The sequence below is a fragment of the Anolis sagrei genome, chromosome 11 (assembly GCF_037176765.1).
Source record: "Anolis sagrei isolate rAnoSag1 chromosome 11, rAnoSag1.mat, whole genome shotgun sequence".
NCBI classification, from domain to species: Eukaryota; Metazoa; Chordata; class Lepidosauria; order Squamata; family Dactyloidae; genus Anolis; species Anolis sagrei.
In genome coordinates, this window is record NC_090031.1 from 14524921 (window position 1) to 14551848 (window position 26928).

The 26928-nt window shown below is 43.9% G+C and overlaps 1 protein-coding gene across 1 annotated transcript in view; it reads right to left on the minus strand.

Moving 5' to 3' along the window:
* Nucleotides 1-26928, minus strand: part of MEGF9 (multiple EGF like domains 9) — an 80319-nt gene that overhangs the window by 21959 nt on the left and 31432 nt on the right. The window contains exon 2 of the mRNA XM_060757313.2: nucleotides 3989-4190. Within this exon, the coding sequence (XP_060613296.2) occupies nucleotides 3989-4190 (202 nt within the window). The remainder of the gene's footprint in view (nucleotides 1-3988; nucleotides 4191-26928) is intronic.

Genomic DNA, 26928 nt, shown 5'->3' on the forward strand with positions numbered 1-26928 from the left:
ATGCCTGCAGATCCCAGTAAGGTGGCCTTCTGCAGCTGGCAGATGGTAATTTTGTCAGCGCCGATTGTGTTTAAGTATAGGCCAAGGTCTTTAGGCACTGCACCCAGTATGCCGATCACCACTGGGACCCCCTTGACTGGCTTGTGCCAGAGCCTTTGCAGTTCAATGTTTAAATCCTCATATTGTGTCAGCTTTTCCAGTTGTTTCTCTTCAATCCTGCTGTCACCTGGGATTGCAACATCAACAATCCATACTTTTTTAACACAATCGTGAGGTCAGAATTGTGCTCCAAAGCTCTGTCTGTCTGAATCCGGAAGTCTCAGAGTAGCTTGATGTGTTCATTCTCTGTAACTTTTTCCGGCTTGTGATCCCACCAGTTCTTTGTCGCAGGCAGATGGTATTTGTGGCACAGGTTGCAATGAATCATCTGAGCAACGGTGTTGTGCCTCTGCTTGTAGTCTGTCTGTGCTATCTTCTTGCAGCAGCTAAGGATGTGATCTATTGTTTCAACTGCTTCCTTGCAGAGTCTACATTTGGGATCTGTTGTCGACTTTTCAATCCTGGCTTGGATGGCCTTAGTTCAAATGGCTTGTTCTTGGGCTGCCAGAATCAGGCCCTCCTTTGTCTCCTTTGTCTTCCATTTGTGAGCCACAGCCATGTTTTTTCTTTATCAATTTGGCTCTCAATTTTTCCCAGGAACTATCAAACCCACTTTCCTTCTTTCGCCAGTTTTCTCTTCTGCTCTGGATTGTGTTTTTACAGTATTCGCTTTTTGTCTTTTGCACTTTGAGAAGTTTACTACTATTGACTTCCCTCAATGTTAGTTCTTGACTGCGTTTCACATCATCTGCCAGGGCATTTATTATTATTATTATTATTATTATTATTATTATTATTATTGCTACCAGTATTTTTTTTTTAAAAAAACACTCTAAAATCAGGACAGTAAAGAAAAAACAACACTAAAAAAACAGGGGAATTCCAGACAGGAAACAATCAGGGACAGCTAACACATCCCAACAAAGGATTCCCCCAGGCAGAAAGCAGCCAGGCTTTAAAGCTACAAGGCCATTTGATACTTTGCAGCTTTAAAGCAGGAAGCAGCCAGGCTCTGAAGCTGCAAGGCCACTCAACACTCACAATAATGTTTCAAAGGCTTTGTACGGTTTTTATATTTTTTTATATATCATATGCTATTGTTTTGAACAGAAATTTCTTGATTGTTTTTACCTATTATAATTGTTGAGGCATCAAATTGTTGCCAATTTGTGAACCACTTCAAGTCGCCTCTGGGCTGATAGGGGCGTTATATAAATAAATTATATAAATATAGTAAATAAATGAATAAATAATAAATAAATAATCAATAATCTTCAAGCAGATAAGAGTTCTTTCTCCCACCCTGGACATCAGTCCACAGGCATATAAACCCCACTTTCCTAGTTTCCAACAGACCTCCCAACCTCTGAGGATGCCTGCCATAGATGTGGGTGAAACGTCAGGAGAGCGTGCTTCTCACAGCAACAAAAGGATCAACCTTCATTAAACACTGCAGACATACTTTGGAGCTGTTCTCCAGTTTGAGATGTTGGTCAGCTAGCCATGTCCTCCATTCCGTTTGGTAACTCGGCATGGCTGGATTTCCCGAAGCTATTTGATCCCTGCCCTTTAAGTGGGCGTCAAAAATGTGTGGGCAGGATTTATTCATTTTTCATGTGCTTTCCAGTGTCTCCCATTCCCATTGTCCTCTTGGCTACATAAAAGACGCACCATCGAGAAACGATTTCTCTATAGAATGACCCATATAGTAGTATGAGAGAGACAGTATTGATTTAACCGTTGGGGAATACAGGATGAATAGGCCTGAATGCTTCGTTCTGTATTGATTTGGAAACCAGCTTTACAATGATGCCTGGGATCTGGCTTGGGACTTGCACCTTTCGTAAATGGCGGCAGGACGCCCTATCCCAATGTTTTGGTGGACATCCTTGTCCTGCCGTTTGAATCCACGGCTCTGTGTCCTCGTCTCCACTCAAAACGAGACGCCAAAAGCACATGCACGAAACACGCTTCTCGACTCAGCCTTTCGGCAATTAGTCTGTGCAAAATGGCCTTTGATTACGGCTGCGTCAGCATCCATCCGCAGCAACGGCCTGTCAGGTCAATGTGCATTTCGGAAATGAGGCCAGCGCTTCAGGAAGGGATCGGGTTTCCCCCTGCCATGCGCCAGTAATAATTGGCCTGTCGAGACCCTTTGGTCCAAGACGATGCGCAAATAATGGGGGGGGGGGGGGGCTGTTATATATTAATTACAGAAACATTTCCCCAAAACTGGAAAATGGCTGCAAGCAGCCAGGCAAAGCCACAAAGGTACAGCTCTTATAGTTTCATATATGCTGATGATCATGCCATCACCACCCAAGCAGGGAGCTTTGAAATGGGAGTGTGCTTGTTCCATCACACAAATGACCAGCCGCTGCCAGAAGGGACAGAGAGTTTCATCTATGCTGACGATTGCACCATCACCGCCCAAGCAGGGAGCTTTGAAATGGGAGTGTGCTTGCTCTACCAATGTTTAACATTTACACAAATGATCAGCCATTGCCAGAAGGGACAGAGAGTTTCATCTATGCTGATGATAGTGCCATCACCACCCAAGTAGGGAGCTTTGAAATGGGAGTGTGCTTACTCCATCAATGTTTAACATCTACACAAATGACCAGCCACTGCCAGAGGGAATAGAGTTTCATCTATGCTGACGATCATGTTATCATCACCCAAGCAGGGAGCTTTGAAATGGGAGTGTGCTTGCTCCATCAATGTTTAACATTTACACAGATGATCAGCCACTGCCAAAAGGGACAGAGAGTTTCATCTATGCTGACGATTGCGCCATCACCGCCCAAGCAGGGAGCTTTAAAATGGGAGTGTGCTTGTTCCATAATGTTTAACATTTACACAATAATCAGCCACTGCCAGAAAGGATAGAGAGTTTCATCTATGCTGATGATCATGCCATCACCGCCCAAGCAGGGAGCTTTGAAATGGGAGTGTGCTTGCGCCATCAATGTTTAACATTTACACAAATGACCAGCCATTGCCAGAGGGAATAGAGAGTTTCATCTATACTGACGATTGCACTATCAATGCCCAAGAAGGAAGCTTTGAAATGGGAGTGTGCTTGCTCCTTCAATGTTTAACATTTACACAGATGATCAGCCACTGCCAGAAGGGACAGAGAGTTTCATCTATGCTGACGATTGTGCCATCACCACTCAAGCAGGGAGCTTTGAAATGGTTGAACAGAAGTTCTCCAAAGCTTTAGGTGATCTTACTGCCTATTACTCCTAATCCATCTAAAATGCAGATGTGAACTTTTCATCTTAAGAACAGACAAGGACCCCAAGCTTTGAGAACTACCTGGGAAGGAATCCCACTGGAGCATTACAGTACACCCAAATACCTGGACCGCCCTTTGATTTACTGCTTGAATATCAAGCAAAAAAAGGGTGTTAGAAATAATATCATATGAAAGTTGATGGGCACAACCTGGTGATCACAACCAGACATAGTGCAGCCATCTGCCCTTGTGCTTTGCTACTTTGCTGCTGAGTTTGAATGCCCAGTGTGGAATACATCTCATCACATTAAAGCAGTGGATGTGGCTCTTAAAGAGACATGCCGCATCATCACACAATGTCTACACCCTACACCACTGGAGAAATTATACTGTTTGGCCAGTATTGCACCACCTGATATCTGCATGGAAGTAGCAACCAGCATTGAAAAGACCAAGGCATGGACATCTCTGGTCCATCTTCTGTTCAGATATCAGCCAGCATGTTAATGCCTTAAATCAAGAAACAGCTTCCTAAGACCTACAGAGATACTCACAGGAACACCTCAGCAAGCAAGAGTCCAAAAGTGGCAGGCTAAAACCCAGAACCTCAATCAGTGGGGATCCAAAGGTCCCCTTGCTGCTCCTTACCTGAGGCAGGATGGCGAGAGGGAGCCCTCGGGATGGCAGCCACATGCAAGGCATTGCCCGCTGCTCCCGTCCCGGAAGTGGTCCTCTTTGCATTGGTCGCACAGTTGACCCGCGTATCCCGGGTGGCAATCACACTGACCAGTCGTCACATTGCAGTCGCTTAGGCCCCTGCTCCCGATCAGGCTGCAGTTACAGAAGACGTCTGCAAGAAGAATGTGAAAAACAAGGCAGGAATCAATACAGAGCAGTAATAAAGTAATATAATATATTGTATATACATATAATATTTATAACATTATAATGTAATACAATATAATACTAATAATAATAATATACCAAAAGACCACCAGAAAACACAGTATTTTTTGTTGGTCGTGGGGGTTCTGTGTGGGATGTTTGGCCCAATTCCATCATTGGTGGGGTTCAGAATGCTCCTTGATTGTAGGTGAACTATAAATCCCAGTAACTGCAACTCCCAATTGTCAAGGTCTTTTCTCCCCAAACTCCACCACTGTTAACATTTGGGCATATTGAGTATTTGTGCCAAGTTTGGTCCAGATCCATCATTGTTGAGTCCACAGTGCTCTCTAGATGTAGGCGAACTACAACTCCAAAACTCAAGGTCAAAGCCCACCAAACCCTTCTAGTGTTTTCTGTTAGTCATGGGAGTCCTGTGTGCCAAGTTTGGTTCAATTCCATCATTGATGGAGTTCAGAATTCTCTTTGATTATAGGTGAACTATAAATCCCAGCATCTACAACTCCCAAATGACAAAATCATAATTTTTTGAGTGATGGTCAGTCCTTGTGTTGTGAGATGTTCCGTTGCCAAATTTGGTGTGATTTCGTTCATTGCTTCTTTTGTTTTTAAGGTACTTATTACGCACAGAGCATATATATATAGATATAGATATGGATTGTATGTATGTATGTATATATGTATGTGTATGTGTGTATGTGTGTGTGTGTATCTTGTAAGCCGCTCTGAGTCCCCTTCAGGGTAAGAAGGGTGGCATATAAATGTCGTAAATAAATAATAAATTAATTAAATTAATTAAGATGCTAACCCAGTGCAACCAACAATGTGTTGAAAGTGTGCTTTACAAACCCTCTCCTGAAACACACTAAGAGTCGAGCCGGTTTCAGCGGGGAAGTGGGTGCACATTTGCACCTGAAAGCCAATGTGATCAGTGAGCAAATATGCCTCCGCATTAATCACATGCAAATAGGGGGAGAAACGAGTGCCACGACGCAGCTGTTCTGTTTCTTCATATTCCTTATTCAGAGACGGCTGCAATCAAAGGCCGGAAGCCCTCCAAAATCTTCATAAAGGCACAGATATGATGAAGTGCGGAGGGAGGGAGGGAGGAGATATTATGAATTTTTTTGCCATCCCTGCCTTCCGCTTCCTTTTCCTCTTTTGAAGGCTTAAGTGGGCTTTCTTAAACAACGGAGGTTTTTCTCTGTAATCATGAAAACCATTCCGGATGTTTGAACCTAAATGACAACAAGGTGATTGAATCATGAGAAGGAAGGAAAGAAGGGAGAGATGGAGGGGAGAAAGGGAGAAGGTGGAGAAAGGAGAAGGAAGAGAAGGAGAAGAAGGAAGGAGAAGGAACAGGAAAAGGAAAGAGGGGGAAGGAGAAGGAAAAGAAAGGAGAATGAAGGAGGAGGAGGAAAGGGAGAAGGAGGAGAAGGAATGAGAAAGGAAAAGGAAAAGGAAGGAGAAGGTGAAGGAAGGAGAAGGAAAACAAAAGAGGAGGAAGAAGAATAAAAAGGAGAGGAAGAAATGAGAATGAGAAGAAGGAAAAAGAAAAAGGTGCAGGAAGTAGAAGGAAAAGGAAAGAAGAGAAAGGGGAATGAATAGGAGATGGAGGAGAAGGAGAAGGTGAAGGAAGGAAAAGGAAAGATGAGGGAAAGGGAAAAGGAGAAGGAAAAGGAAAGTTGAAGGAGGAGGAAAGGAGAAGGAGAAGGAAGGAGAAGGAAAAGGAAAGAGGAGGAAGGAGAATGAAAAGGAGAAGAAAAGAGAAGAAGTAAAAGAAAAAGGAAGGAGACGGTGAAGGAAGGAGAAGGAAAAGGAAAGAGGAGAAAAAAGAATAAAAAGGAGAGGGGAAAGGGAGAATGAGAAGAAGGAAAAGGAAGAAGAAGGAGCAAAAGTAGAAGGAAAAGGAAAAAAGAGAAAGAGGAATGAATAGGAGAAGCAGAAGAAGGAGAAGGAGAAAGAAGGAAAGGGAAAGATGAGGGAAAGGGGAAAGGAGAAGAAGGAAAAGGAAGGAGAAGGTGAAGAAAGGAGAAGGAAAAGGAAAGAGGAGGAAGGAGAAGGAAAAGCAGAAGGAGAAAAAAGGAGAAGGAAGAAGAAGTAAAGGAAAAGGAAGGAGAAGGTGAAGGAAGGAGAAGGAAAAGGAAAGAGGAAGAATAAAAAGGAGAGGGAGAAGGAAGGAGAAGGAAAAGGAAAGAGGAAGAAGGAGAAGGAGAAGGAAGAGAAAAGAGAAGGTGAAGGAAGAAGAAGGCAAAGTAAAGAGGAGGAAGAAGGAGAAGGAAGGAAAAGGAAAAGGAAAGAGGAGGAAGGAGAAGGAGAAGAAGGAAAAGGAAAAGGAAAAGAAAGGAGAAGGTGAAGGAAGGAGAAGGAAAGGGAAAGAGGAGGAAGAAGAATAAAAAGGAGAGGGAGAAGGAAGGAGAAGGAAAAGGAAAGAGGAGGAAGAAGAAGGAAAAGAAGTAAAAGGAAAGAGGAGGAAGAAGAAGGAAAAGAAGTAAAAGGAAAGAGGAGGAAGAAGAAGGAAAAGAAGTAAAAGGAAAAGAAAAAGAAAGGAGAAGGAAAGAGGAGGAAGAAGAATAAAAAGGAGAGGGAGAAGGAAGGAGAAGGAAAAGAAGGAAAAAGAAGGAAAAGAAGTAAAAGGAAAAGAAAAAGAAAGAAGGAGAAGGAAAGAGGAGGAAGAAGAATAAAAAGGAGAGGGAGAAGGAAGGAGAATGAAAAGAAGGAAAAGGAAGGAGAAGGAGCAGGAAGGAGAAGGAGAAGGAAAGAGGAGGAAGGAAAAAGGAGGAAGGAGAAAGAGGGAAAGTAAAAGGGAGACTTGCTTACTAATGTACCCTTCAGTTGCCAAAATACCAGATGTAAAGATCTTTTTTGTTTGTTTGTTTGTTTGTTTTGCTTGTATGTCCTTCTGAGTCAGCTCCACCTTTGCTGATGTTGTTGTTGTTGTGTGCTTTCAAGTCATGACCACCTTGAGGCAACCACAATCTGTTCAGCAGAAGGTTGCCTTGCTTCCTCGGAGAGAGGGCAACCTGCCCAAGGCCGTGGCTGAGCAGGGATCTAAACTTGGCCTCCTTGCCCCAACCAACTCTCAAACCACTCCTCCACATTGGTTCTGCAATACCTTAGTAATTTCAGACATATCCGAGGCTCAATCCGCCATACTATCTTGCTTCTTTGCAATACAAACCACACATTATCAAGTCAGACACTATTTCCACAGAAGCAAAACGTTTCAGAACTTACTTCTACAGAAGGGAAACAACCCAGGAAACCACACTGTCCAACCCAAGCAAATTGCGATCTATTGTTTCAGGCCTTTATTACCCTGGCATACCAGTGGCTGGCCATGCAACAGCCTCTAGGTTTAATCTCCAGTTTGCCCAGTTCAAAGAGTCCCAGTGGAGATGGACTCTGGATATGTTGTGGCTTCAATCATGGGATTGAAAATCTTATTTGTGCAAAATGTAATCCAGTGTATAATAGATCAAGAAGTCCAGGTCAGCCAGGGAGCTGTCCAGCAGGGAGTTTAAGGAGCGGGACATTGCCATGAGTATGAGTTAGGCCTCTTTTCCATATTAACTCTCAAGCAACCAGAAACTACATTTATGTAGCATTTACCAATCTCAGTGGGTGCCGGCTAACTGTATTTGTTATCTTCTACTAATAATAATAACAGCGTTGGCCGGGTTTTTAGAAATCATTTCTTTATTTTACAAGGTTGTAGATGAACTAAAACTCCCATCATACCAGATAAAACCCCTGAAACTCCATCAATACTAAAAGTTTGCTCTGGATGCATCATCGGTGGAGTTCAGGATGATCTCCATCTGCAGGATGAATTACAACTCCCACCAAGGTGGGTCAGTCCCCTCAAATCAGTGGGGTGAAGAGTGCTCTTTGATTGCAGGTGAACTATAAATCCCAGGACCTACAAGTAACAAATGTCAAGGCCAATTCCACCCCAAACCCACTAGTATTTGTATTTTGGCATATTGAGGATGCGTGCCGAAATTCATGCAGATCCATCGTTGTTTGCATTCACAGTGCTCTCCGAATGTAGGTGAACTATAATTCCTATTAATCAAGGTGATTTCACCCCAAAGCCATCCTGTATTTTTGGTTGGTCATGGGGTTTCTGTGTAAGTTAGATCCAGGGTCATCCCTGGTGGGGTCCAGCGTGCTCTTTGATTGCAGGTGAACTATAAATCCCAGGACCTACAACGGCTATAAATCAAGGTGAATTCCCCCCAAACCTCTCCAGTATTTTTCTTAGGTCATGGGGGTTCTATGTGCTAAGTTGGGTCCAGGGTAATAGTTGGTGGGTAATAGTTAGTTCACCTGCATCTCAAGTACTCTTTGATCGCAGATGATCTATAAATCCCAGTACCTACTATGGCTATAAATCAAGGTGAATTCCCCCCAAACATCTCCAGTATTTTTCTTAGGTCATGGGGGGTTCTGTGTGCCAAGTTAGGTCCAGGGCCATCATTGGTGGAGTCCAGAGTGCTCTTTGATTGCAGGTGAACTATAAATCCCAGGACCTACAACAGCTATAAATCAAGGTGAATTCATCCCAAACCTCTCCTGTATTTTTCTTAGGTCATGGGAGGTTATGTGTGTCAAATGTGGTCCAGGTCCAATGTCAGTGGGGGTTACAGTGCTCTGACTTGATGCAGGGTGAACTACAACTTCCGCCATGTGGAGTCAATCCCCCAAACTCCTCCAGTATGTCTAGTTGCATATTAGTCCTGCTCTGTTTGTTGTGCAGACATAGTTGAAAAGAGTAGGAAAGGGTTAAGGGAGAGGCAGTGGGTGGGATCATGCAAATTCCACACCAATGGAGTGTCAGAAACACTGGGATGTCTGTGGTGTAAAATCTAGGATGAAATGGTCCCCGAATGAAAGCATTCCTTGGGTGGTGTTTGGGGAGGACATTGGCAGGGGTTGGAGTTGTTCATGGTGATCGCTATCACCTACAATGTCACTGGAGGGAGGGAGGACATTTGGTGGCTCCTCATAGGTGGGGATCCTAGCTGTTTGTGGAGGGAAGAGCCTTCTGTGAAAGTGGGCATCCTAGCCATATACACACATGTGTATAGATAGATAGATATTAATAATAATAATAATAATATATTATTTTATTATATTAATAATAATATATTAATTATATTATATAATATTATAATAGATACGAGAGTTGAATGAAAAGTAATGCCTCCACCTTCGTTACTTGGGTTTGGATGGGAATATTTTAATAAATCAAATGCAGAAATAATCCTTTAACTACCACTATTCACTTTTCCACATAATCACCGGACAATTGGATACATTTCTCCCAACTATGAACAAGTTTTCTGTAGCCGTCAGAGAAGAAGTTGACACTCTGTTTCCGCAACCAGCGTCTCACAATTCTCTCATCCTGGGTACCCATTGTGCACAGATCTTCCGATAGCCTAGCAAAGCAATAATGTGATCCACACGTTCTTGTGAAATGCCAATTATGCTTGAAATTTCTCTCTGAGTAATACGGCGATTGTCCTGAATCAATCTGTCAACCTTTTGCTTGTGTAACTCGGTGGTTGCTGTCACAGGACATCCAACTCTTTGTTCGTCACGCAAGTCAGATGTTCCCACTGCAACATCTTTAAACTTACTCGCCCAACAATACATAGTACTCACATCAACACAATCACCATAAACAGCTTGCATTTTCGCCCGAGTTTTTAATTAGTTCTTAATTAGTTCTTCTTTTAATCATTACATGTAGTTCGCCCATTGTTATTGTGTTTGTGCTTATTGTAATTTTATATTGTTATGTATTCACATGTTTTATGTAATTATGATGTTGTTTATTGTTTGCGTTTTCAGTTTTTCTTTATTGTAATTGTTGTTCGGGCTTGGCCTCATGTAATCCGCTCCGAGTCCCCATCGGGGAGATGGTGGTGGGGTATAAATAAAGATTATTATTATTATTATTATTATTATTATTATTATATTATTATCTGATGGATTTCCTTTGGGGTGACACCTTCTGCTCTCAAGAATTCGATCACTGCACATTGCTTAAGTCACACTGACCGACCATCTGCGCAGGTTCCATACTTCACACTTTAACAACACAACTGTTCAACACTAAGGCTTCCCATAAAAATGGAACTGTAGAGGAGAGTCTACTGAACAAGTCAGTACCTGCTGCATACCATCTGTTGAGGAGTTACAAAGGTGGAGGCATTACTTTTCATTCAACCCTCGTAGGTGAAAGAATAAATTAATGCAGTTCATGCAATGAGCATTGCTTGAGAGGACCAGCCGATAAGCCTTGGCCTCCTCCAAGCCTTGCCAGATCCAACTCCCCCAATTCCTCATCGCTCTCTTGACGCAGCCATTGCCTGGTGAATAGGAGCGCTTTCTGCACCCGCTCCCCGTTTGCAGGGAACAAGGCCCCTGCTTGTCTTCCCCTCCTGCGTACAAGCTTCTCCATAAAGGCTGATCAAAGGGAAGCCTTCAAAGTGTCGGCAAGAGCAACGTGTAAAACTGAAAGGAGACATTTCCTAAATCTGCAGACTCCACAAGAGCCCTCTTTATTTTCCGTCTCTGCAGATGAAGCCACGGCCCTTGGAGGCTCTCTTGCAATATCATACTCCATCTCACAAATAAGCCTGGAAAGGGACTTTATTTTTATTTGATTCCATTTTGCAGTGGCTTGCAACCTTAAACCACATCTGGGTTATTTGAGTAATGCCGCGTGTTGCTTTGCTTTATGTGTTGCTGTTGGGCCGCGGTGACACAATGGGTTAGACCAGTGTTTCTCAACCCCTGGGGAGGTTGCGAGGGGTGTCAGAGGGGTCACCAAAAACCATCAGAAAACACAGAATTGTCTGTTGGGCATGGTGGTTCTGTGTGGGAAGTTTGGCCCAATTCTATCATTGCTGGGGTTCAGAATGCTCTGATTGTAAGTGAACTATAAGTCCCAGCAACTACAACTCCCAAATGTCAAGTCTGTTTTCCCTAAACACCACCAGAGTTTACATTAGTGCATATAGAGTATTTGTGCCAAGTTTGGTCCAGCTCCATCATTGTTTGAGTTCACAGTGCTCTCTGGATGGAGGTGAACTACAACTCCCAAACTCAAGGTCAATGCCAAATGTCAAGGTCTATCCCCCCCCCCCCCCCAAAATCCACCAGTGTTCACATTTGGGCATATGGAATATTCGTGCCAAGTTTGGCCCAGACCCATCATTGTTTGAGTCCACAGTGCTCTCTGAATGTAGATGAACTACAACTCCCAAACGTAAGGTCAATGCCCACCAAACCCTTCCAGTATTTTCTGTTGGTCATGGGAGTTCTGTGTGCCAAATGTGGTTCAATTCCATCATTGGTGGAGTTCAGAATGCTCTTTGATTGTGGGTGAACTATAAATCCCAACAACTACAACTCCCAAATGGCAATGTCTATTTTTCCCAAACTCCATATTTGGGCATATTGAGTATTTGTGCCAAGTTTGGTCCAGATCTATCATTGTTTGAGTCCACAGCTCTCTAGATTTAGGTGAACTACAACTCTAAAACTCAAGGTCAAAGCCCACTAGATCCTTCCAGTATTTTCTGTTGGTTATGGGAGTTCTGTGTGCCAAGTTTGGTTCAATTCCATCGTTGGTGGAGTTCGGAAAGCTCTGATTGTAGGAGTCAGAGATGAGACTCCAAAAGCCGGAAATGAAAGGAGAAGCCTCTGCCTTTGTTTGTGTTTGTGTGTCTCATTGTATTGTAGCAAGGCATTGAATGTTTGCTGGTATCCGTTTACATTGCAATCCACTCTGAGTCCCTATGGGGAGAAGCGTGGAATATAAATAAAGTGTTGTTTTTCCTTTTTCTAAAAGGGATGGTGGCCTTGGATCCAGAGCATAATTCAATGCAGATTCTGGACAGCTTCAGGAGCAAAAGGTACCATCCAAATCAGAACAGCTCCAAGACGTTGGGTCTATTTGGAGGACCTTTAGTTGTCATAGATATAGAACATTGCAATCCAGTCGCTGTCCATCATTGTGGGTTTCAGCGTGTCCTTATATTCATTCTGCTCGCAAGTAATAACCCCAGCTCTGCACAGAACAGAGGCTCCATCTTGCTCCGTCGTCATGTGCTGACAGGCATTTCTATAACAAATGTATGCAAATCTGTACCCTGTTCTCCCCCTTCCCGAAAGCCAAAAATAATCTAAAAATTCAACGGAAGCTGCCAGCTCAGCATACAATATGCAGATGGCAAACACATATGCAAAGTAAGCACCTTTCGTACAAAACGTCTCCAGCAGCTGCCTGGCTTCATCTATCCGGGTGGCACACTGAGGTTGCTCTTTCCTTCCACACAGGATCACAGGCTTTGTTGTTTTTGTTGTCATTGTTTCAGACTTGTGCCAACCCCGAAGTAAATTTCCTTGGCAAGATTTGTTCAGAGAGGATTTGAACCGGACTTCCTCTGAGACAGTGTCTCTCACAGTGGGTCCCGCAGAGGATTGTGCTTGCTCCATCAGTGTTTTACACTTACACAAATGACCAGCCACTGCCAGAAGGGACAGAGAGTTTCATCTATGCTGACGATCCTGCCATCACCGCCCAAGCATAGAGCTTTGAAATGGGAGTGTGCTTGTGCCATCTATGTTTAACACTTACACAAATGACCAGCCACTGCCAGAAGGGATAGAGAATTTCATCTATGCTGACAATTGTGCCATCTCCACCCAAGCAAGGAGCTTTGAAATGGGAGTGTGCTTGCGCCATCAATGTTTAACATTTGCACAAATGACCAGCCACTGCCAGAAGGGACAGAGTTTCATCTATGCTGACGATTGTGCCATCTCCACCCAAGCAAGGAGCTTTGAAATGGGAGTGTGCTTGCGCCATCAATGTTTAACATTTGCACAAATGACCAGCCACTGCCAGAAGGGACAGAGTTTCATCTATGCTGACGATCGTGCCATCACCGCCCAAGCATAGAGCTTTGAAATGGGAGTGTGCTTGCGCCATCAATGTTTAACATTTGCACAAATGACCAGCCACTGCCAGAAGGGACAGAAAGTTTCATCTATGCTGACGATTGTGCCATCACCGCCCAAGCAGGAAGCTTTGAAATGCGAGTGTGCTTGCTCCACCAATGTTTAACATTTGCACAAATGGCCAGCCACTGCCAGAAGGAACAGAGAGTTTCATCTATGCTGATGATCGTGCCATCACCGCTCAGGCAGGGAGCTTTGAAATGGTTGATCAGAAGCTCTCTGAAGCTTTAGGTGCTCTTACTGCCTATTACAGGGGAAACCAGCTGACTCCTAATCCATCTAAAATGTCGACAAGTGCTTTTCATCTTAACAGACAAACATGTTGAGCTCTGAAGATTACTTGGGAAGGAACCCCACTGGAGCATTGCAGCACACCCAAATACCTGGGAGTTATTCTGGACCTCACTCTGACGTACCAAGAAGTACTGCTTGAATATCAAGCAAAAAGTGTGTGCTAGAAGTAATATCACACGAAAGCTGACCAGCACAACCTTGGGATCACAACCAGACACAGTGAAGACATCTTCCCTTGCACTTGGCTACTCTGCTTCTGAATACGCATGCCCAGTGTGGAATACATCTCACCACGCTAAAACAGTGGATGTGGCTCTTAATGAGACATGCCACATTATAACAGAATGTATGTGCCCAACACCACTGGAGAAATTACACTGTTTAGCCTGTATTGCACAACCTGACATTAGCTGGGAAGTAGCAGCCAATAATTAAAGGACCAAGGCAGTGCCATCTCCAGCCCATCGCCTTTTCGGATACCAGCCAGCATGCCAACACCTTATATCAAGAGAAAGCTTCCTAAGATCTACAGAGATACTTGCAGGAACACCTCAGCAAGCAAGAGCCCAAAAGTGGCAGGCTAAAACCTGGAACCTCAATCAATAGTTGAGACCGGGTAAGAAACTCAACAGAAAATACTGGAAGGGTTTGGTGGGCAGTGTCCTTTGGTTTTGGAGTTATAGTTCACCTACATCCAGAGATCACTATGGACTCAAACAATGATGGATCTGGACCAAACTCTACACAAATACTCAATATGCCCAAATGTGAACACTGGTAGTGTTTGGGGAAAATAGCATCTTGACATTCGAGAGTTGTAGTTGTTGGGATTTATAGTTCACCTACAATCACAGAGCATTCTCAATCCCACCGATGACAGAATTGGGCCATACCTCCCACACAGAACCCCCATGTGGGCCACAGCAACGCGTGGCAAGGGACGGTTAGTGATAAATAAATATCAGGCTGAGACAGTGTGACCCGTCCAGTAGGTCTCTTAGTGAGGATTCAAAGCCTGATCTCCAGAGTCCAATACTCAAAGCACTCTACCACCCTGGTGTTGCAATCCTAGTATCTAATAGAAGTAGTTCCCATTCTCATCAGTGAAATATTAGAGAGTAGCAAAGAAGGGGCGGACACCAGTCAAACCAGGTCAACTCTGGCTCCGGTTCCTTTGGTTCCCTGATGCATTAAACACATTTCACGGCCGGCGGATCCACGTGCGGGGAGTGACACACAGGTGGTTTCTTGGGCATCCGTTCAGCCATTACATGTTTGGAGCTGCCCTGCCTGATGTCAACTGTTGGCTTGGTGACAGAAACGGCTCCGGTTTGCTCTGCTGCAACGCACTCTTGTTTGCTTTCTGCTGCGTCACCCTTGCTCGAGCCAACGAAGAAGGGGGAAAGGCGGGACAGTTGGAGGAAACCAACAAAAGACTTGGCACAGAGCAAGCAAAGCTCCAGGGACAACCTCCCTCTCACTACTTCCCCCGACATCAAGACCATGCTTTGCACAACAGTATTAACAGTGTGAGCATTGGATTCGGACTCTGGAGAACAGGGTTCGAATCCCCATTCAGTCATGAAATTCACTGCATGACCTTGGGCAAGTGACACTCTCTCAGCCTCAGAAGAAGAAGGCAACGCCAGGATCTTGTAGTCCTCATGGACAAAAAGTTAAACATGTGCCAACAATGTGATGCAGTGGCAAAAAAAGCCAATGGGATTTTGTCCTGTATCAATAGGAGTATAGTGTCTAGATCCAGGGAAGTCATGCTACCCTCTTGGTTAGACCACATCTAGAATACTGTGTCCAATTCCGGGCACCACAATTGAAGGGAGATGTTGACAAGAGGAGGACAACTAAAATGTTCAAGGTTCTGGAGAACAAGCCTTATGAGGAGCGGCTTAAAGAGCTGGACATGTTTAGCCTGAAGAAGAGAAGGCTGAGGGGAGACATGATAGCCATGTATAAATATGTGAGAGGACGTCATAGGGAGGAAGGAGCAAGCTTGTTTTCTGCTGCCATGTAGACCAGGACATGGAACAATTCTTTCAAACTACTGGAGCCTTCCATATCACTTAGCTCTTCACCCAACTCCTTGTCTAATATTCCAGTTTCTGGCTCCTCTGACTGAAAGAACTTCCTGACTGTGAGAGCTGTTCAGCAGTGGAACTCTCTGCCCCAGAATGTGGTGGAGGCACCTTCTTTGGAGGCTTTGAAACAGGCTGGATGGCCATCTGTTGGGGGTGCTTTGAATGCAATTTTCCTGCTTCTTGGCAGGGGGGTTGGCCCACAAGGTCTCTTCCACCTCTATGATTCTATGATTCTGAACAAACACTATAATAGGTTTGCCTGAGAGTTAATGTCAGACAAAAATAATAGCAAAGTAACAGAAATAGTGATAACTGCTTCTTTAGGCTCCCATGGTATAGCTGCAGGGTGCAAAATAAAAGTGTTTCCTCCCAATACTAATCCTGCTTCCTGTTGCACTCCAGGCCTGAGAATACCTATGACCACAGCACCGCATAAGAGTCTAGAATATAAGCAAACGCAAATATAGGAAAAAATCAGGAATAAAGAAAGGTTTAGCAATAGGTGACAATCCAACAGGAATCTAAATTTCTTATATAGATGTAATATAGTCCAGGAGTAGCCCAAAGTCACTAGAATAGCTTAAGTACACAAGCAAAAGGTATACTTAGTAAAACTTGAACAGGAACCCCAAAAACAGGAACAAAGCAACTTCCAGAATACTTGAATCCAAAACCAAGGCTTGACTTCAAACAAGAACCATGGAAATCAGGCCTAACTTGAATGCTACGTTGCCTGAACTAACCCTTAGATAAACAACTTGCTATTTAATAGACACTCATGAAAGCATTCAGTTTCCCATGAATTCTCTCCGCAACTTTCCCACTTAATCACTCTGACCTGTGAAGCCTATTTCTTGCTCTGATCTGTAAATTATCTTTGTTAATTTCCATAGCTCCAAGTGTTTTTTCCCCCTTGGGAGCCTTCCATATCACTTAGCTCTTCACCCAACTCCTTATCTAATATTACAGTTTCTGGCTCCTCTAACTGACCTTGAAGCCCTGCACTTTCAGAAGCATATTTCTCACAGAGATAAGCATCATTCCCCTGACTTGAATCATCATTCCTGTTGTATGTCGGCCCGTTCAGCTTGTGATTGTGTCTAATGTTCATGATGGGAATGTGGATGATGTTCCTGATAGTGGGCTTGGGTCTGTTGGCAATGAGGATGAGGGTTTGCCTGGGCCTGGGGTAAGCTGAGACGAGAGGTCCGAGCTGTCTCAGGAAGATAAGGCCACATTCCTGGGAGACGCCCTTCGCAGTCTTTCTCAGAGCAATTGCCTGAAGATGATTTGTCAAGTGCAGAAGTTAATGAGAGTCTAGTTAATGAGACTGTAGATAGAAAGCAAGGCTTTTGTAAACAGCAACAGAGTGCTCAGGCGCAAAGAAGATGAGTTCGTTTACAGAAAAAGAGAGATAAGAAATCTTTATCTGGTGGTAAGATCAAGAGAAATGCTTTTCTTTTGTTTTGGGGATCTGGAAAAGCCTTATATTGATTCATGGGAAGGAATTGCCTCAGTTGGGTCAACGTTGGAATTTCATGACGGTCTTGCTTTCAAGTGTTCTTAGTTTCATGTACCAAGTTTTTGCCAAGCTCCTGTTTTGTGTATTGGATTTTTCATATTGCCTTGTTTCATGGATTGTTGTTCCAATGGATCTCATTTTGCCTTGAAGATCATGGACTATCCTTTGTTTTGGGAACTTTGCTGTTTTTGCTAATTTTACTGCTTTGCCTAAATAAACTGCTTGCTCATTTTACCAAGATGGTGTGGTGTTTAACTGCTTGCTGATTTTACCAAGATGGTCTGGTGTACAACAATTCCCCTGACTAGAATCATCACTTCGTGCCTTCAAGATCATAAACTATGCTTTGTTTTGGGAACTTTAGTGTTTTTGCTAATTTTACTGCTTTGCCTAAATAAACTGCTTGCTGATTTTACCAAGATGGTGTGGTGTTTAACTGCTTGCTGATTTTACCAAGATGGTCTGGTGTATGACAATTCCCCTGACTAGAATCATCACTTCGTGCCTTGAAGATCATAAACTATGCTTTGTTTTGGGAACTTTACTGTTTTTGCTAGTTTTACTGCTTTGCCTAAATAAACTGCTTGCTGATTTTACCAAGATGGTGTGGTGTTTAACTGCTTGCTGATTTTACCAAGATGATCTGGTGCATGACAATTCCCCTGTCTAGAATCATCACTTCGTGCCTTGAAGATCATAAACTATGCTTTGTTTTGGGAACTTTGCTGTTTTGCTAGTTTTACTGCTTTGCCTAAATAAACTGCTTGCTGATTTTACCAAGATGGTGTGGTGTTTAACTGCTTGCTGATTTTACCAAGATGGTCTGGTGTATGACAATTCCCCTGACTAGAATCATCACTTCGTGCCTTGAAGATCATAAACTATGCTTTGTTTTGGGAACTTTACTGTTTTTGCTAGTTTTACTGCTTTGCCTAAATAAACTGCTTGCTGATTTTACCAAGATGGTGTGGTGTTTAACTGCTTGCTGATTTTACCAAGATGATCTGGTGCATGACAATTCCCCTGTCTAGAATCATCACTTCGTGCCTTGAAGATCATAAACTATGCTTTGTTTTGGGAACTTTGCTGTTTTGCTAGTTTTACTGCTTTGCCTAAATAAACTGCTTGCTGATTTTACCAAAATGGTGTGGTGTTTAACTGCTTGCCGATTTTACCAAGATGGTCTGGTGTACGACAATTCCCCTGACTAGAATCTTCATCACTTCGTGCCCCGGGAAATCCCATAGGCAATCCCACAATCCTCTCCAAATCATCTGTGAACCCATCAGCCTCAGAAACCTCAAGCTGATCTACAACACTTCGTGGAATTCTCCCATAATCCTCAAGTTTCTAACTTTACAAAAAGTGAGACTTTCACAGTCATAAAGTGGCCACTTTGCCTTCCCTTGGTCACTTTAAACCCCGAACTGTCAGGATCCCAAAAGCTGGGGATAAAAGGCTGGGCAGAATCCAGCAATTAGACAACAGAAATATTTTCCTTCTGTACCAACAGCCGGAATTGTGTGCCAAAAGACACTGCGTTCTGGCAGCCTGTATACATTATGCAACACTTAACAATTAAAAAGGAAAAATAGGACAAAGAGGAGGTGACAGTGAAGAGGCTCTGTGGCCGAAACTGGATTCCAAGTTTCATATGAAATAGTGGACTTTGTTTACAAGGCTCTGGAAGTCCCTACTGAACGCACTGAGCCTCTCATTCTGGGGGCAAAGAAAGGCTTTTTGATTCGGGCCAGGTTTTTTTCAACTGATCTTGTTTGCTGAGAAGTTTCGATAATTTTGTACTACAGCTCCCAGAACTCCACAATGCCAAGCTGGGAGATGGAGTACATACATTTTCCAAAGCTTGATTGGACTTTCTTTTACAAATGTGTTCTTAGGTGTGTCCGATTTAACTCCTTGGATGCCCAAACCTGAGGAATATAACTCTTGCTAAAAGAACAAGAAACCAAAGAAGGGAGAGGAAGAAAGCCAATATGATCAGATGTTGCCAAGATAACAAAAGTAACTTGAAGGCAAACAACAACAACAACAAAAAACAACAACAAAAGCTCCTGCAGATTCCAATCAACACAATCTCCCAGCCAGAATAATCAGTCTACTTGGTTGCTGTGAGTTTTCTGGGCTGTCTGGCCATGTCCCAGAAGCATTCTCTCCTGACATTTTGCCCACATCTATGGTAGGCATCCTCAAAGGTTGTGAGGTCTGTTGGAAACTAGGCAAGTGAGAATTATATATCTGTGGAATGATATCCAGGGTGGGAAAAAGAACTCTTCTCTGTTGGAGGCAAGTATGAATGTTGCAATTGGCCAGCTTGATTAGCATTGAATGACCTTGCAGCTTCAAAGCCTGGCTGCTTCCTGCCTGAGGGAACCCTTTTTGGGAGGTGTTAGCTGGCCCTGATTGTTTCCTGTCTGCATAATACACAGAAGCAAAATAAAATAATAATACAATATAATATATATATATATATACACATATAATATATATAATATTATAATGTAATACAATACAATGAGATTTGTATTTACGCTTTTAACGGTTAATTGTTTATTGTTTTACATGGTTATTTTATATGTAATTGTTTTGACTATATTTTTATCTTGTAGGGCATTGATTGCCAAATGTAAACCGCCTCGAGTCTCCTTTGGGCTGAGAAGGGCGGTATACAAATATGGTAAAAGGTAAAGGTTGTCCCCTGACATTAAGTCAATTAAGGGGTGTGGTGCTCATCTCCTTTTCTAAGCCGAAGAGCCGGCATTGTCCATAGACACCTTCATAGGTCATGTGGCCGGCATGACTGCATGAAGTGCCCTTACCTTCCCGCCGCAGCAGTACCTATTAATCTACTCACATTTGCATGTTTTCAAACTGCTAGGTTGGCAGAAGCTAGGGCTGACAGCAGAAGCTCATGCCTCTCCCCAGAATCGAACCTGCGACCTTTCGGTCAACAAGCTCAGCAGCTCAGCGCTTTAACCCACTGCGCCACCGGGGGCTCCAAATATATATTAAATAATTTATTTATTTATTTATTTAGAGGATTTCTATACCGGCCTTCTCAACCTCAACGAGGGACTCAGGTCGGTTTACAAAACATATCAAATACAATCAGATAAAACAGATAAAACAACAAATACAACTCATTACATATTAAAATCGTATACAATAAAATCATCATTACATCATCACAGTTTCCTATGCCAAATCGTCAATCCAGTCATGGTCATAATCATATTCATAGTCGCAGTTCATCATAATCCATCACAGGGAAGGTTCCAGGTTCAGTCTTTGAATGCCGCATCCCAGAGCCATGTTTTTAACGATTTCCTGAACGTCAGGAGGGAGGGGGCAGATCTAACCTCTAATGGGAGGGAGTTCCAAAGCCGGGGAGCCACCACCGAGAAGGCCCTGTCTCTCGTCCCCACCAACCGTGATTGTGAGGGTGGTGGGACCGAGAGCAGGGCCCCCCCGGAAGATCTTAGTAGCCTTGATGGCTCATAGGGGAGAATCCGTTCGGACAGGTAAACTGGGCCAGAGCCGTTTAGGGCTTTATAGGTCAACACCAGCACTTTGAATTGTGCCCGGAAGCTGATCGGCAGCCAGTGGAGCTGGCGTAACAGAGGGGTCGTGTGGTCTCTGTACCCTGCTCCTGTTAACAATCTGGCTGCCGCACGTTGGACTGATTGAAGCTTCCGGGCAGTCTTCAGAGGCAGCCCCACGTAGAGAGCGTTGCAGTAGTCTAAACGGGATGTAACCAGAGCGTGGACTACCGTGGCCAAGTCAGACTTCCCAAGGTACGGGCGCAGCTGGCGCACGAGTTTTAGTTGTGCAAAAGCTCCCCTGACCACCGCCGAGACCTGGGGTTCCAGGCTCAGCGATGAGTCCAGGGTCACTCCCAAGCTGCGAACCTGCGCCTTCAGGGGGAGTGTAACCCCGTCCAGCACAGGCTGTAACCCTATACCCTGTTCGGCCTTTCGACTGACCAGGAGTACCTCTGTCTTGTCTGGATTTAGTTTCAATCTGTTGTCCCTCATCCAGTCCGTTACAGCGGCCAAGCACCGGTTCAGGACTTCAACAGCCTCCTTAGTAGCAGGTGGAAAGGAGTGACAGAGTTGGACATCATCTGCGTACAGGTGACACCGTACCCCGAAACTCCGGATGATCTCTCCCAACGGCTTCATGTATATGTTGAATAACATAGGGGACAGTACAGACCCCTGCGGGACCCCACAGTACAATGGCCGCGGAGTCGAGCAGGTGTCCCCTAATGACACCATCTGGGAACGCCCCTCGAGAAAGGACTGGAGCCACTGCAGAGCAGTACCCCCAAGGCCCATTCCCGCGAGACGACCCAGAAGGATACCGTGATCGACGGTATCGAAGGCCGAAGAGAGGTCCAGCAGAACCAACAGGGACACACTCCCCCTGTCCAGTTCCCTGCGCAGATCATCCACTAAGGCGACCAAGGCTGTCATTAAATAAAATAAAATAAAATAAATAGTACTAATACTAATAATACAATATTATAATTATATATTTTATATCACATGTAATATTACTAATAATATTACAATATAATGGTGTAGTACAATATAGTAATATAAAATACAGATATTGTACTATCCTAATATTTTAATATATTGTATGTATATATATCTTGTAAGCTGCTCTGAGTCCCCTTCGGGGTGAGAAGGGCAGCATATAAATGTCATAAATGAATGAATGAATGAATAAATAAATAAATAATCTGTCTACTCCTTTGTTTATTGTGAGTCCATTTCGAATTTCACTCTTGACACAGACGAAAAAGGGGAATGATAAAGGCGAAGAGGAGGGAGTGGATACCAAAAGGGTATGCGCAGAATGTCAAAAAGGCATGCCCCAGCCCGGCAGCAAGCAGAAAAACTCCCAGGAAGTCGGAAGAGAGCCTTGCAAGGAGGACATGACGGTTGAGGCCAGGCCAAATAGAAAGAACAACACGAGTTGGGTGTTCATTATCTGGAGCCAGTCTCCGATTTCTCAACAGCACACAGGAGCCAAAATTAAGTGGATCCTAGCCAACATTGCCTCGGGCCTCCCACTTGCCCTTGAAGGACGACCGAGTTCGTTCGTCTGCATCTCAGTGGCAAGATCTTTGCTTCCAGAAGCCAAGAGTATCAGCCTCATTGAACATCTCCTTGGAAGAAATACTTTTCCTCCTGGAGGGCAATGACTTCTCCCTTTTTTCCATCTGATTCACATCTGTCCAAGGGTTTTTTTTGAGGCCAATTTCAGTTCTCCTAGAAGCAGATGGTTGGAAGCACAAGCCTGGGGTCCTTTTGCACAGCCCAGCTATAGCACTATGGCTCCGTCTACACTGACTATTGAATGCAGTTTCAAACCAGTATTGAAGAAAGTGGTTTCACTGTGCACTTGATGGAATAGGACAGTGTTTCTCAACTTGGGGGTCGGGATCCCTGGAGGGGTTGCGAGGGGGTGTCAGAAGGGCCACCAAAGGCCATCAGAACACAGTATTTTCTATTGGTCATGGGGGCTCTGTGTGGGAAGTTTGGCCCAGTTCTATTGTTGGTGAGGTTCAGAATGCTCTTTGATTGTAGGTGAACTATAAATCCCGGCAAGTACAACTGCCAAATGTCAAGTCTGTTTTCCCTAAACTCCACCAGAGTTTACATTGGGGCATATGGAGTATTCATGCCAAGTTTGGTCCAGCTCCATCATTGTTTGAGTCCACAGCGCTCTCTGGATGGAGGCGAACCACAACTCCCAAACTCAAGGTCATTGCCCACGAAACCCTCCCAGTATTTTCTGTTGTACAGTTCCGTGTGCCAAGTTTGGTTCAATTCTATCATTGGTGGAGTTCCCCCAAACTCCATCTGTGTTCATATTCGGGCATATGGAATATTCGTACCAAGTTTGGTCCAGATTTATCATTGTTTGAGTCCACAGTGCTCTCTGCATGGAGGTGAACTACAACTTCCAAACTCAAGGTCAATGTCCACCAAACCCTTCCAGTATTTTCTGTTGGTCATGGGAGTCCTGTATGCCATGTTTGGTTGAATTCCATCTTTGGTGGAGTTCAGAATGCTCTTTGATTGTAGTGAACTATCAATCCCAGCAACTACAATCCCAAATGTCAAGTCTGTTTTCCCCAAATTCCACCAGAGTTTGGGCATATGGAGTATTCATGCCAAGTTTGGTCCAGATCCATCATTGTTTGAGTGCACAGTGCGCTCTGGATGGAGGTGAACTACAACTCCCAAACTCAAGGCCAATGCTCACCCAACCCTTCCAGTATTTTCTGTTGGTCATGGGAGTTCTGTGTGCCAAGTTTGGTTCAATTACATCATTGGTGGAGTTCATAATGCTCTTTGATTGTAGGTGAACTATAAATACCAGTAACACCTCCCAAATGTCTAAATCGGCTCCCCACCCCCACGAATATTCAAATTTGGGCGTATTGGATATTTGTGCCCAATTTGGTCCAGTGAATGAAAAGACATCCTGCATACATTACGATTTATAACAGTAGCAAAATTACAGTTATGAAGTAGTAAGGAAAATAATTTTATGGTTGGGGGTCACCACAACAGCAGGAATTGTATTAAGTGGTTGTGGCATTAAGAAGTTGAGAAACACTGATCTAGATCCCTAGTCTACTTGGGAGCCCGATGGAATCTCCTTCTTTTAAGGTTCTGATGCAGAGGCTGGATGGCCATCTGTAGGGAGTGCTTGGATTGTGTCTTCCTGCATAGCAGAAGGGGATTGGGCTAGATGGCCTTTGGGGTCTCCTCCAACTCAAGAATTCTATGAGAATGGGTCACCATATTGCAGACACTGTTGCCGCTGATGGGTTAAATTGTTTCCGGGTCTGATTAAGTTCCCAAGCTCCTGCTGCTTGGATCAAGAGCAGGAAAGGGCAGACTAGCTCAGCAGACGCTCCTGTCTCAACCCATTTTACGGTGGTCTCGCAGCAACCCTGCCAGGGGGGCTGTCCCGGCTTGACACTGCAGCCAAGCTGCTGCCAAGACACAAAAGCGTGTGTGCATTCCTTGCAACGTCAGGATCAAACAAGAGATGAAGTTGAAAGCAGTTGTGGGGAGGGAGGTAAAATGAGGGCACTGCCCTAGCAAATGATGTAGACTCTTAAGAGTCAGAAGAGATCCCCAAGGGCCATCTGGTCCAACCCTCTGCTGTGCAGGAACTATAATAATAATAATAATAATAATAATAATAATAATAATAATAATAATAAACTGCTTCAAGTGCAAAAGGCAAAGAGTGAATACCGTAAAAACACAATCCAAAGCAGAAGAGAAAACTGACAAAAGAAGGTTCTCCATGGACAGTTCCTGGGAAAAATTGAGAGCCAAACTGACAAAGAAAAAACATGGCTGTGGCTCACTTTGAAAAAGGAGACAAAGGAGGGCCTGATTCTGGCAGCCAAAGAACAAGCCATTCGAACCAATGCCATCAAAGCCAGAATTGAAAAGTTGACGACAGATCCCAAGTGTAGACTCTGCAAGGAAGCAGATGAAACAATAGATCCCATCCTCAGCTGCTGCAAGACGATCATGCAGACAGACTACAAGCAGAGGCACAACACCATTGCTCAGGTGATTCATAATAATAATCTGCAAGGAAGCAGATGAAACAATAGATCACATCCTAAGCTGCTGCAAGAAGATTGCGCAGACAGACTACAAGCAGAGGCACAACACCATTGCTCAGATGATTCATTGGAACTTGTGCCACAAATACCATCTGCCCGCGACAAAGAACTGGTGGGATCACAAGCCGGAAAAAAGTTACAGAAAATGAGCACATCAAGCTACTCTGGGACTTCCGAATTCAGACTGACACAGTTTTGGAGCACAATACTCCTGACCTCACAATCATGTTAAAAAACAAAGTATGGATTGTCGATGTTGCAATCCCAGGTGACAGCAGGATTGCAGAGAAACAACTGGAAAAGCTGACACGATAGGAGGATTTAAAGATCGAACTGCAAAGACTCTGGCACAAGCCAGTCAAGGTGGTCCCAGTGGTGATCAGCACACTAGGTGCAGTGCCTCAAGACCTTGGCCTGCACTTAAACACAATCGGCGCTGACAAAATGACCATCTATCTGCCAGCTGCAGAAGGCCACCTTACTGGGATCTGCACACATTATTCGCTGATACATCGCACAGTCCTAGACACTTGGGAAGTGTCTGACGTGCGATCCAATACAACAGCCAGCAGAGTGTCTGCTGTGGACTCATCTTGTTGTGTTTCAAATAATAATAATAATAATGCAAAAGTCCACCTTACTGGGATCTGAACACATTATGCGCCGATACATCACACAGTCCTAGACACTTGGGAAGTGTCCAATGCGTGATCTAATACAACAGCCAGCAGAGTGATCTTGTCTGCTGTGGACTCATCTTGTTGTGTTTCTAATAATAATAATAATAATAATAATAATAATAATAATAACAACAACAACAACAACAATGGCATACTACAGCTAGACAATATCAAGCATGGGCATGTGAAAAATGTGTTCAGCAAAGAATGTGTTGTCGAAGGCTTTCATGGCCGTAATCACTGGGTTGCTGTGAGTTATCCAGACTGTCTGGCCATGTTCCAGAAGCATTCTCTCCTGATTTTTGCCCTCATCTATGGCAGGCATCCTCAGAGGTTATGAGATCTGTTGGAAGCTAAGCAAGTGTTGTGTGTGGGTATCTATCTATCTATCTATCTATCTATCTATCTATCTATCTGGTGGAGGTGTTAGCTGATCCCGATTCTGTTGTTGAAGGCTTTCATGGGTTGTGTCTGTTTTAAATCCTTGGATGCCCAAACCTGAGGAGTATAACTCTTGCTGAAAGATCAAGAAACCAAAGAAGGGAGAGGAAGAAAGCCAATATTATCAAATTTTGCCAAGATGACAAAAGTAACTTGGAGACAAACAACAACAACAAAAGCTCCTGCAGATTCTAATCAGCACAATCTCCCAGCCAGAATAATCAGTCTACTTGGTTGCTGCGAGTTCTCTGGGCTGTCCGACCATGTTCCAGAAGCATTCTCTCCTGATGTTTTGCCCACATCTATGGGAGGAATCCTCAGAGGTTGTATTGGAAACTAAGCAAGTAGGGTTTATATATCTGTGGAATGATGTCCAGGGTGGGAGAAAGAACTCTTATCTGTTGGAGCAAGTGTGAATGTTGCAATTGGTCACCTTGATGAGCATTGAATGGCCGTGTAGCTTCAAAGCCTGGCTGCTTCCTGCCTGGGGAATCCTTTGTAGGGAGGTGTTAGCTGACCCCAATTCTGTTGTTGAAGGCTTTCATGGGGTCTGCAGAGGTTGTTGTTGTTATTGTTGTCATCGTAGGTGTGAGCGCATCAGGAGAGAATGCTTCTGGAACATGGCCATACAGCCCAGAAAACTCATAGCAACCTAGTGATTCCAGTCATGCAGGCCTTCGACAACACATCTTTGAGTGGATTTGTGAAGAGAAGCATGTTTCTGGACTCCTGGGTCCAACTTTAGGCCTAACTTAAGCCAGTTTAATGTATTGTCGAAGGTTTTCATGGCTGGAATCGCTGGGTTGTTGTGGGTTTTTTGGGTTATATGGCCATGTTCCAGAAGCTTTCTCTCCTGACGTTTCGCCTGCACCTATGGCAAGCATCCTCAGAGGTTATGAGGTGAGGATGCTTGCCACAGA